The sequence below is a fragment of the Salvelinus sp. IW2-2015 genome, linkage group LG5 (genome assembly GCF_002910315.2).
Source record: "Salvelinus sp. IW2-2015 linkage group LG5, ASM291031v2, whole genome shotgun sequence".
Taxonomy (NCBI): domain Eukaryota; kingdom Metazoa; phylum Chordata; class Actinopteri; order Salmoniformes; family Salmonidae; genus Salvelinus; species Salvelinus sp. IW2-2015.
The window spans coordinates 3,665,833-3,677,901 of NC_036844.1; the positions used below are offsets into that span (position 1 = coordinate 3,665,833).

The 12,069-nt window shown below is 42.8% G+C and overlaps 1 protein-coding gene across 1 annotated transcript; it reads left to right on the top strand.

The window, feature by feature from the left end:
- The first annotated feature begins 1,289 nt into the window (after positions 1 to 1,289).
- On the top strand, positions 1,290 to 11,208 carry LOC111964469 (chromodomain-helicase-DNA-binding protein 1-like). The gene is made up of 5 exons (XM_023988364.2): positions 1,290 to 1,365; positions 1,585 to 1,681; positions 1,874 to 2,052; positions 10,099 to 10,274; positions 10,559 to 11,208. Exons 1-5 carry the CDS (start codon positions 1,363 to 1,365, stop codon positions 10,860 to 10,862), a joined length of 759 nt encoding a protein of 252 aa, XP_023844132.2. The 5' UTR covers positions 1,290 to 1,362; the 3' UTR covers positions 10,863 to 11,208.
- Positions 11,209 to 12,069: the final 861 nt, after the last annotated feature.

Below are 12,069 nucleotides of genomic sequence, written 5' to 3' on the forward strand. Positions count from 1 at the left end.
GTGGTAGTATCAAACACACTGCAGACTGACTGTTCATTGGTATAATGCTTCCCTCCATCCGTCTCTAGATCAGGTTCCCGATTGTCCTCCAGGTCTGGATCAGGCTCCGGAAGGGGTTCCGGCTTTGACTCGTCAGCACAGGAGCACAGCCAAGAGTCAGACAATTATGACCCCAGTCACAAAGTCACAAGTAGAAAGCCTCCAACCAAGTAAGTGTATGGTTTTTCCTTCGAAAGCTGTTTCATGCCAATACATAATAACTATTTATATCATCACATTGAGACTTCTCCTTTTCACCCTTTCAATGTGGAAATAGTACATTTTCTATGTAAGGTCCTTTATCACGTCATGCATATTAGGTCCATTGTTCTCATGGATCAGTTTGATTTAGCACTTGTATCATCATGGTAACTATTTCTGTATGCAAACCAATCCTTTTAGAATGGATGCTCCGAAACAATTGACCAGAACCCTGACGGATTGCAATGCATTATCAAATCAAATGCGTGCATATGTTGGAGCACCACTGTCTGCTACTGTACAACTCTCATATTCTCAAAACAATCGGCCAGAACTTACCATAACATGCTCTCTCTTCAGGGCCAACACCAGAAACGGGAAGAAAAGCAACGTGCAGAGGAAAAAGCCCTCGGCGGGCTCGTCCTTGGACGATGGCATGAAATCGACATCGATCCAGGGGTCCAGGCGCCAGGCCACGCAGAATGTCAGTTACAAGGAGGACGACGAGGCGAAGACAGACTACGACGACCTGGTGGAGGTGTGCGGGGAGGACGTACCCCTGCCGGATATGGACGAGTTTGAGACCCTGGAGCAAGTGATGGAGACGCGGATAGGGAGGAGAGGAGGTAAGGGACAAAGCTATGGATTGTGGAACCCGGGTTCAAATTACAGGGGTGTTGGCGAGGCCGGGCACCACCATAACAAATCAAGGTCACCTCATAAGAATATATGAATATAACAGTCCTTTCTGATGATATGCCCATGCACTCCATAACAAGTCAGGGCACCCCCCCATAACCATACAAAGATTAACGTGGGCACATAGGTGTTGTGAATTTATAATTCGAACCCTACCCGTTCCCATACTTGTACTGACACTTGTTATTTTCCCCCCAAAGCGACGGGAGGCACGACCACAGTGTACGCAGTGGAGGCAGATGGAAACCCCAACGCCAACTTCAATGCTGCCAACAAGGAGGCGGCTGACCAGCAGTACCTGATGAAGTGGAAAGGCTGGTCCCACATCCACAACACCTGGGAGACGGAGGAGACACTCAAGCTGCAGAACGTCACGGGTATGAAGAAACTGGACAACTTCAAGAAGGAATCGGACAAGCGGAAATGGTAAAATAAGAAATGCTTAATTAACCCGCGATAGGAAATTGGTTTGTCAATCAGCAGCGTATACACAGTCACGCAAAAAGAAAACAATCAATATTGAAAAAGGTTAAAAAAAACATCAGAAGTCAACTGTCCAGTGGTGATAGGCCTGCATTTTTGTGTGTTCGGGATAAGAGTTTGACCTAGGTATGCTTTCTCACCATATTTTGTTCTTCTCCCCAGGATGAAATGTTCTTCACCAGAGGATGTGGAATACTTAAACTGTCAACAGGAGCTCATGGACAATTTACACAATATCAGCTGGTGGAGAGGATAATTGGTGCGATGTCCTACTGCTGAGTGTTCCTTTCGTTGTAAACAGTTTGGGACTCGGGTGTAGAATTGAGATGTATCGGGCAGATTTAAAATATTGTGGTCGTTCTATAAACAACGTTCTTAAAGTATCGTCAAAACATTTTGTTTTGATTGGGAATTGCACTTTTAACATGTACTTTGATTTGATGTCACCCAGGGCATTCGAATCAGAAGTCGACGGCAGGTTTCTCCGACTACCTTTGCAAATGTCAGGGCCTACCGTACTCTGAGTSCAGCTGGGAGGACGGAGCCCTCATCTCCAGAAAGTACCAGAAAAGCATAGATGGCTACATGCGCAGAAACCAGTCCAAGTCCATTCCCTCCAGAGACTGCAAGGTAAGTAGCTCTTGAAAGCTGTAATGGTAGAATGCACAATTGGGAAGTGCAGTTTTCCTCATGTCAGTCATTGCAGACCTTAGAGCTATTTATAACTTGTCAGAAATGTCCAGATCAACTAGCCCATGTCAGCTAATGTTTTTAGCTAGGTTTTTTAGCCCATTGGCAAAATGTATGGAATTTCAGGAAACAATCTTTAAACCCGCTATGTGGGAACTCCTTCAAGACTGTTGGAAAAGTATTCCATTTGAAGCAGGTTGAGAGAATGTCAAGAGTGTGCAACGCTGTCATCAAGGCAAAGGGTGGCTACTTTTGAAATATATTTTGATTATTCTACAATATAGAAAATAGTCAAAATTTAAGAATAACCCTGGAATTAGTAGGGGTCTCAACTTTCGACTGGTACAGTATATCGTGAACTTGTATTGTGGAACCCAGGAAGAGTAGCTGCTTTATTAACAACAGCTAATGGGGATTCTAATAAAAAATGTGTTATTTCATAGTTTTGATGTCTTCATTATTAAAAAAGCATTCCAGGTGAAGCTGGTTGAGAGAATGCTAGTGTGCAAAGGCAGAGGTGGCTACTTTGAAGAATCTCAAATAAAAAATATATTTTGATTTGGTTAACACTTTTTTGGTTACTACATGATTCCATATGTGTTATTTCATAGTTTTCTACAATGTAGAAAATAGTAAAAATACAGAAACATTGAATGAGTAGGTGTGTCAACTTTTGACTGGTACTGTAAGTGCACGTTCAAAGATTTGATTTCAAATCAGATTTCAAATCAGTTAGCAGATTGAGATCAAGCCCTCTCTGAAATACATGATATTGACATTCATTTTTGTCATACCTTTGGTATATTTTCTGATATACACACAGCTGGATCCAAACTCCCCGGTTTATTAATACAAACAACAACGTCATTACATCCCTAGGGAAATTGGACAGGAATGGCATTGGCAAACTAACTGAATGTTAATTTACTGATTAAGTTTTGTAACGTTTCATTACACTGGGTATAAAGACAATTTATAATCCAATTCAAAACTTGCCTCGAGGCTACAGCTATGTGATGCTGCGGTCAGACGCTCTTTAAAAGCAATCAGAAAAGGAGAATCAAAAGCTTCAACAGTATAAAAACCAACAAACAAATGTATTTTCCAAACAAAGGTGATTTCATAGGCTATGTTCCATCTGTGATCAAAGCCAAAGCGATCAGATGTAAACAAAAGGGTATAGACTATTAGCAACTTTCTAAATTCCAATTATTAGCAGTCAAAAACTGTATGGTACTGCCACACTTGAGGCCTGGGGGGGGGGGGGCAGGATAGGCTCCATTTTGCTTTTAAGTAGCCATAATATCCATAATAGAAAACAAAAAAACATGAGCTCATCAACCATACTCCATAATTAATAATGCAATATTTATACTTATATTCAATAAGTCAATATTTCCTGATTCGAATTAGGCTAAACATTTTATAGTGAGACTGAAAGTAAGGGAATTTGGCTCCAACTTTCCAGCTCCTGATTGTTCTCATGGGATCAAAACAGTTACAACTTTCAGAACAGAGGGAGGCTAAGTTCAATAGTCCATTAGTTTGTACTGTGATGCAGTGTCTTAGACCGCTGCGCCACTTGGGAGGCCCCATCCACAAAGTTTTGAATGCTGAGATCGGAGAAAGATCTCAACAGAAGATCTCTTTGTTTCTTAGGACCTAGATCTAGCATCTCTMTTTTGTCCGAGTTTAAAGTAAAAATTTGCCGCCATCCACTTCCTTATGTCTGAAACACAGGCTTCCAGGGAGGGCAATTTTGGGGCTTCGCCATGTTTCATCGAAATGTACAGCTGTGTGTCGTCCGCATAGCAGTGAAAGTTAACATTATGTTTCCGAATGACATCACCAAGATGTAAAATATATATAGTGAAAACAATAGTGGTCCTAAAACGGAGCCTTGAGGAACACCGAAATGTACAGTTGATTTGTCAGAGGACAAACCATCTACAGAGACAAACTGATATCTTTCCAACAGATAAGATCTAAACTAGGCCAGAACTTTTCCGTGTAGACCAATTTGTGTTTTCCAAAATAATGGTGATCGATGGTATCAAAAGCAGCAATAAGGTCTGACGCCAATAAAAGGTAATTTACCACCTTCACAAGTGCAGTCTCAGTACTATGATGGGGTCTAAAACCAGACTGAAGCGTTTCGTATACATTGTTTGTCTTCAGGAAGGCAGTGAGTTGCTGCGCAACAGCTTTTTCTAAAATGATTGAGAGGAATGGAAGATTCGATATTGGCTGATTAAGTTTTTTAATATTTTCTGGGTCAAGGTTTGGCTTTTTCAAGAGAGGCTTTATTACTGCCACTTTTAGTGAGTTTGGTACACATCCGGTGGATATAGTGCCGTTTATTATGTTCAACATAGGAGGGCCAAGCACAGGAAGCAGCTCTTTCAGTAGTCTAGTTGGTGTCACGACTTCCACCGAAGTCGGTCCCTCTCCTTGTTCGGGCGGCGTTTGGCGGTCGACGTCACCGGTCTTCTAGCCATCCCTGCTCCACTTTTCATTTTCCATTTGTTTTGTCTTGGTTTTCCACACCTGGTTCACATTCCCTCATCTGACTAATGTATTTTACCCTCTGTTCCCCTCCATGTCTGTGTGTGGAATTGTTTGTTTGTTACGTGTGGTTCGCATCAGGCTGGTTTGCGCCGGGTATGTGTTTGACCCGTGTGTTTTGTTTATTGTACCGTTTGTGTACTTTGGGCGTTATCTCTGTTTTCCTTGGGCATGAATGAAGTGCGCCTGTTATCACCCATCTCTGCTCTCCTGCACCTGACTTACCTTCAAGTTGCACCTGACTTACATCCAGTTGTGCACATCGTGACAGTGGAATAGGGTCCAGTATGCAGCTTGAAGGTTTAGACACCATGATTATTTTCATGAATGTGTCAAGAGATATAGGATGAAAAAACTTGAGTGTCTCCCTTGATCCTAGGTCCTGGCAGTGTTGTGCAGATTCAGGACAACTGAGCTTTGGAGGAATACGCAGAACTAAAGAGGTGTCCGTAATTTGCTTTATAATGATCATGATCTTTTCGTCAAAGAAGTTCATGAATTTGTCACTGCTGAAGTGAAAGCCATCCTCTCTTGGGGAATGCTGCTTTTTAGTTAGCTTTGCAACAGTATTCATTTTTTGGGGGTGATTGTTCTTATTTTCCTCAATTAAGTTGGAACAAAAGGATGATCGAGCAGCAGTGAGGGCTCTTCGATACTGCACGGTACTGTCTTTCCAAGCTAGTTGGAAGACTTGGTGTAGTTTGCTGTAGCGCGATTTCCGTTCCAATTTTCTGGAAGCTTGTTTCAGAGCTTGGGTATTTTCTGAATACCAGGGAGCTAGTTTCTTATGACAAATGTTTTTAGGGGTGCAACTGCATCTAGGGTATTACGCAAGGTTAAATTGAGAGTTCCTCAATTAGGTGGTTAACTGATTTTTGTAGTCTAACGTCCTTTTGGTAGGTGGAGGGAGTCTGGAAGGGCATCTACGAATCTTTTAGGTTGTCCGAGAATTTATCACAGTTTTTGATGATCCTTGGTTGGTGTCTGAGCAGATTATTTGTTGCGATTGCAAACGTAATGAAATGGTGGTCCGARAGTCCAGGATTATGAGGAAAAACATCAAGGTCCACAACATTTATTCCACGGGACAAAACTAGGTCCAGAATATGACTGTGGCAGTGAGTAGGTCTGGAGACATGTTGGACAAAACCCACTGAGTCGATGATGGCTCCAAAAGCCTTTTGGAGTGGCTCTGTGGACTTTTCCTTTTGAATATTAAAGTCACCAAAAATGTGAATATTATCTGCCAAGTCCGATAGTAATTCATTGAACTCAGTGAGGAACGCTGTATATGGCCCAGGAGGCCTGTAAACAGTAGCTATAAAAAGTAATTGAGTACGCTGCATAGATTTCATGACGAGAAGCTCAAAATCTGAAACATAGTTGGGTTTTTTTGTAAATTGAAATTTGCTATCATAAATGTAAGCAACACCTCCGCCTTTGCGGGATGTGCGGGGGATATGGTCACTAGTTTATTCAGGAGGTGAGGCCTCATTTAACACAGTAAATTCAATCAGGCTTAGGCCATGTTTCATGTCAGGCCAATCACATCAAGATTATGATCAGTGATTAGTTCATTGACTATAACTGCCTTGGAAGTGAGGGATCTAATATTAAGTATCCCTATTTTGAGAACACAATCTCTTTCAATAATGACAGGAATGAAGGAGGTCTTTATTCCAGTGAGATTGCTAAGGCAAACACCGCCATGTTTAGTTTTCCCCAACCTAGATCGAGACACAGACACGGTCTCAATGGGGATAGCTGAGCTGACTACACTGACTGCTAGTGGCAGACTCCACTAAGCTGGCAGGCTGGCTAACAGAGTCCGTCACTCCTCAGCAGGCCAGGCTTGGTCCTGTTTGTGGGTGAGTCCCAGAAAGAGGGCCAATTATCTACAAATTCTATCTTTTGGGAGGGGCAGAAAACAGTTTTCAACCAGTAATTGAGTTATGAACGTAAACTTTATTTTTATCTAAATATGTTTTTTTGTCAGAAATGCCTTCTTGAAATCACAAACTTGTTTGCCATCTGTAAATATGATTAAAATTGTTAAATTCCGAGCCTAGTTGGTTTATCCACAGAAAAAGTGAGCAACCTTCCCGCTAGCCATGATTGGCTGATATAATGAGTGGGCTGGACATGCCGAGAGATGAGTTCGGATTGATCTGCTATGTAGCACGCTTCTATCTATAATATGAGTTGGTCAGTATGTGTAGGTAATCCTTTCTAACGTGGCTTTTTTAAAAGATATCACGTAGTAMWACTGCACAAGTGTTGCTCCTCTTTCTGGAGGACTGAGTTTTGAAATCAGTTCAATTAGAGTATGCTAGCTAAGGAGATGGAGAAAATTCTGCCGTTTGATTACAAATATGCAGATGGAGTCGAAAAGACAACACACAGAAGGCTGTTGTATAAAACACCTGTCTCCGGATTATATCTTTAAACTAAGGGCAACCATGACATCCGTGACAGAGCTAGCTATATTTTCAGATATTACACGTTTCTAATTTTGTTGAAGTCGTTTTCATTTCCAGTTAAAGTGTAATGTTAGCTAGCTAGCAAACGTTAGCTGGCTGGCTCGCTAGCTAACGTTACATGTATGATCTGTGCTGTTATTATTCGAATCTCAGAGCCATTTGCATTGCTTGTTATAGCCTAATGTTAGCTAGCTAACATTGAACCTGGTTGGTTAGCTCCCTGCAGTTGGGATTATGGTTAATTGTTTAGCTAGCTACATGTCTAAACAAGACTCCACTATGCAAGTAACCATTTCAATAGAATGTTCATGATGTCACTGCGACAACTGTCGATAGACGTAGCTGGTAAATTCGCTCTGGCTATCTGCTCCAATTTCAGAGCACTCTCGTCTGAGTTTTCTGAGAGCGCAGAATAGCTGAAGAATTTACTAACGATGTCAGTTGGCAAAAAAAGCTGAATTCAATTGTTGCCAGGAGCACAGTTGCAGTCACCAATGCTCTGGATAACATAAAAACAGCCTAACCAGCTCTGCTAGGGTGAGTAAAATGGTCAGACTGAGCTGTTGTCTCATTTGTGTCTGGAAGTAGCTAGCAAGCTAGCCAACGTTAACCAGTTAGCTTGGGTGCTTGACTGCTGTTGTCAGGTCAGAACGCTTGGATCAACCCTTGGATCAACTCAGCTTGTGCTTTTTGGGGTGGTATACACCGTGGTGTGGAATATACCAAACTTTCTTGCTGCTGTCATTCTGAGAGTCTCTTGGCACCTTCACTGCAAAGCCTTTGTCCAGGATGTCTGTCATGGACTTGGTGTAGTCCTCACAGAACTGAGGATTCTTGCTGAGTTTCCTTTTAAGGTTGTACTGCCACACAGCGGTTGTTAAGAAATTCTGCATCCTCATTCCTGGCTGACTGAGAGACACGCTTCATGAAGAGATGGTCTTCTCTTGACATTTCAAGCTGCTCATGGTGGCACTCTGGGAAGTCATGCTTAATAACCTGTTGCTGAAGCAGCTCTTCCAGCAAAGATTCTGCGTGCCATTACCAGAGACTGCCCATAGGTGCCCTTTTTCAGAGGCTCATTCACAATCCAGCGCAGTGGTTTTCACAGCGTATAGAACCTCTCCGTAGCTGTACTGGCCAAATCTAGAAAGACGTGTTTCCACTGTTCTGTTACTTTTTTAATGTTCACACTCGCAGACATGATTTACTTGAATGCAATCAGGATCCCCGGCCCAAGTGTGACAGCCAGCATCTCAACCCATTTTTTTTTTTTTAAATGCACGGGGAACACTCTGCTCTCTGTTTTCGTTGCTTTTGCAGCTGTTTACCTCTTTGTGGGTGATGTGCAACATGGTAGGATGTTTACATGAACACACTTTACAGGGTAATCTTTGCATCCTTTGCTCATGTGTCCAGGGGTCAGAGGACCAACACACACCCGTGTTCTTCAAAAATACCCACTTCTGTTGATGTGACTTCTTGTTCAGTTCTGTGCACGTGCCTAGACTGTGTTCTCTTTGACAGAATGGACACTGCCTGAGTGCCGCACCAGAGGAATTTCCCAYCCCCGGTTCTTCTGTTTTCACATCTGGTGTGACGCTGGTGGCAAAACCTAAACCACTTTCAGAACACTTGGCCTACTCACAGGTCCTGAACCTCCCCTCACTGTTGTGATGGGGGTTTCCGTTAGGTTTACAAACACAGGATGCCATGCTATCCTGGCTTTGCGACCAACAAAGGTAACCAGATCAGCAAACCTGGCTCTCCTTCCATTTCTCACCTGTAGGTCATAAGCCGCCCCTCTACATTTTTCTTTCAGCTTTTATGGCAGCTTTGAGACTATGGCTCCCGAGTGGCGCAGCGGTCTAAGGCACTGCATCTCAGTGCTAGAGGCGTCACTACAGACCCTGGTTCGATTCCAGGGATATCACAACCGGCCGTGGTTGGGAGTCCCGTAGGGCGGCACACAATTGTCCCAGCGTCTTCTGGGTTAGTATTTGGTCTGGGTAGGCCGTCATTGTAAATAAGAATTTGTTCTGACTTGCCTCGTTAAACAAAGTTAAATATAAAATATAAATATTTGATGGGATGTCCATTTCCTTCATATGTTGAACATTATCGATAGTGTTGCGGAATCTTCAACCTTGATTGGTGGACCAGCTTAGAGCCTTCTCAATGTAAACTGTGGCAACTGTTTTTTCAGAAGCCTATTGGCCTCTGCATACTCTCACCCTCCATATATTGGCAAATGCAGACTAGATCTCTGGATTGCCCCATGGTGAAATGCCAAAAAGTACAGCCTGTCTTTGCTGTTCTCAATCCTATTTTCAATAGCATGTTCAAAGGCACATACAAAGAACCTGTCGTCTAGTGGGTCACCCTTAAACACTGATACACTAAGAGGTGATGAGGACAACCTTTGCTACCTTACCAGCATTTCAGTGAAAGCATTTTGGTGTTGCATAATGTGACAATATTGCCCATGTCAGCTCCACCTTGATCTGGGTTGATAGGCCTTCCTCCTCTAGTTGGAAGTTGCAGCTGTCTATCTTTTGGTCTTACAACAGGTGGTATGTGGTGGTAGCACTTTGTGGCAACATACTACTTTGACCCTGGCCCTATGCAGTATGAACAGACGTGGTGAACAATGAGGATCCCAGGTCAGCCATGGTGTGTGATTGTCTGCTGTGGAGACCTGTGACAACCTGAGTGGTGGTGGGCACCTTTTTTTCTTTGAGTAACCTTTCCTGAAGTATCTTCAGACCTTCACATTGCATTCAGGTAATCGTTCATTCCATCATGTGATTTTGTTTCCCATTCCTTGAGTGGCTTCGTACGTTCAGCTTAGCACCGTTAGGCAATATTTCAGCTTCTAGCTCCAATTCTTTTTTTGCGGTTTGATTTGAGCCTCCTGTTTCTTCAATTCTTGTTTCATTTTCAGTGCTTCCACGAGCACAGCGGCAGCAAGGACAGTGACAACGGGGACAGGCATACATCCGCAGACCCCTGCCGCAGGAAGGGCGGGAGCGAGGAGGACTCCAGGAAGAGACCCTACTCGTCCTTCAGCAACGGCAAAGACCACCGAGACCACTACCGGTCAGACCGGCAGGACAGCAGGTAAGACCACCTATATAGTCTATAAAGGCTTCCTTTTTTGTCATACTAGTAAAGGGTTCATTTCAAGTTAGAGGCAATTAGGGACATTATTTCATCTTGATTTTATTTTACTGACTGGATTATTGTTCTACTGATATTTCTTAGTCGTTATCATTCTAGAATCTAGTGCAACTCAATGCCTTGTTTCTTYAGAAATTGTTCCCATTGTGGATCAAAGAACTAGGTAACTAGATTTCTGTGCTGGTCAGTCTTGCTCATGGTGTCCCCATCCATCTCCCCGACAGACACTACAATGACACTGAGCACAGGAAGGTGGATGAGCACAGGTCAGGCCGAGACAGACGGATGGACAGCAAGGAGCACCACCACTCTTATTCCAAACACCGCTCGTGCTCAGAACACAATTCGTCGTCACGAGGCGACTCCTACCACTCAGACTGGCAGATAGACCACCGGGCATCGGCCGACGGGGCCCGTTCACCTCGCGACCAGCGCTCACCCTACGACGGACGCTCGCCACTGGGCCACCGTTCGTCCTTCGAGTACAAGAGCACGCCGGAGCAGATGTGGAGCAGCCGAAAGACATAGCGTCGATATTATCAGCCATAGACACACGTTGAACACAGGAAATGCCTTATGGGGACTGTGGAGGAAAACAAAGCTGTACTATTCACTGTGTATCTGTGGACTCAGCTTTCCTGTGGTGCCCACACTCCAATAGTGCACCACATCCAGGAACGACAGGGATGGGATTAGGATGTCAGAGAAATGTTATATTTTGGTATTTAAGAGTTGAAAGCTGCACTGTGCTATAGGTGTCACAGTATAGTTTATTCTCTTATTTTTTCTGAAATGGATGGCTTTGTTTCTTTTTACTCAAATGGACACAGATACCCTCGAGTGCTGCCCCCACATCTCACCAAACCACAACACAGGATCCTGCTATTGACTGTTCCCCCCCCCCCCCTCACAATTAATGTGGTTCTAAAAGCTTATTTAAAGAAGTGTTAAATCAAGAGGTAACGTAACATGTAGTTGTCTCGTAATCATGTTAAGAGTGGATGTTAGGATCTCATTTACAGTGTTTCTTGTGCCCACCCTGCTGATCTTTTTTTTTTTTATCATGCTTGAATTATTTAATTTKWYTKMGKTYTAAAAWAADCTYYATTATTTTTTTTGGGGGGGGGGGBGYTCAGCTGAATGTCCCTTTTTCACGAATTATACTACTGTAAAATATAGAAAAATAGTAAATCAATTTCCTCTCAGGCTTTCTGGGGTTTGTTATTACAACTCTTACCTTTCCCCATCAACTCAGGCTTTTTTTGTCCGTTTTAAAACAACTCTGTTTTTGTAAGACAGTTACTTTTAATGATTAATGCTATTCAGAATGCAACTTTGGTAAACTGGGGAAATTATTCCACGAGTCTATTATTCCTCTAGAGGGACTTAGTTTATTTCTGTTTCTCTTGTGTTAATTCTCTGTTGTGAATACGTGTCAGAATCGACGAGGTGAAAGGGCTCACGTTTTACAACAATGTCATGGAAAACCAGGAGAGGGGTCTATCAAATTAAAGCGCCGGTTAGATCTCAAATAAGCTAGTCTTTTTACAGATTTTTATTTTTATTTTTTTAACATAGGCAATAATGTCAAATGGTCTATGCAGCCACGTGAACAGCCCAAGTGAAGATGCTGTTTTATTTCACACTGTTGTACATAGATTTCCTCTATACTTCAAAAATGTATTTACACTGAAAATGCATGGGTTTTTAAGATAATTGTTTTATATAGTTTATA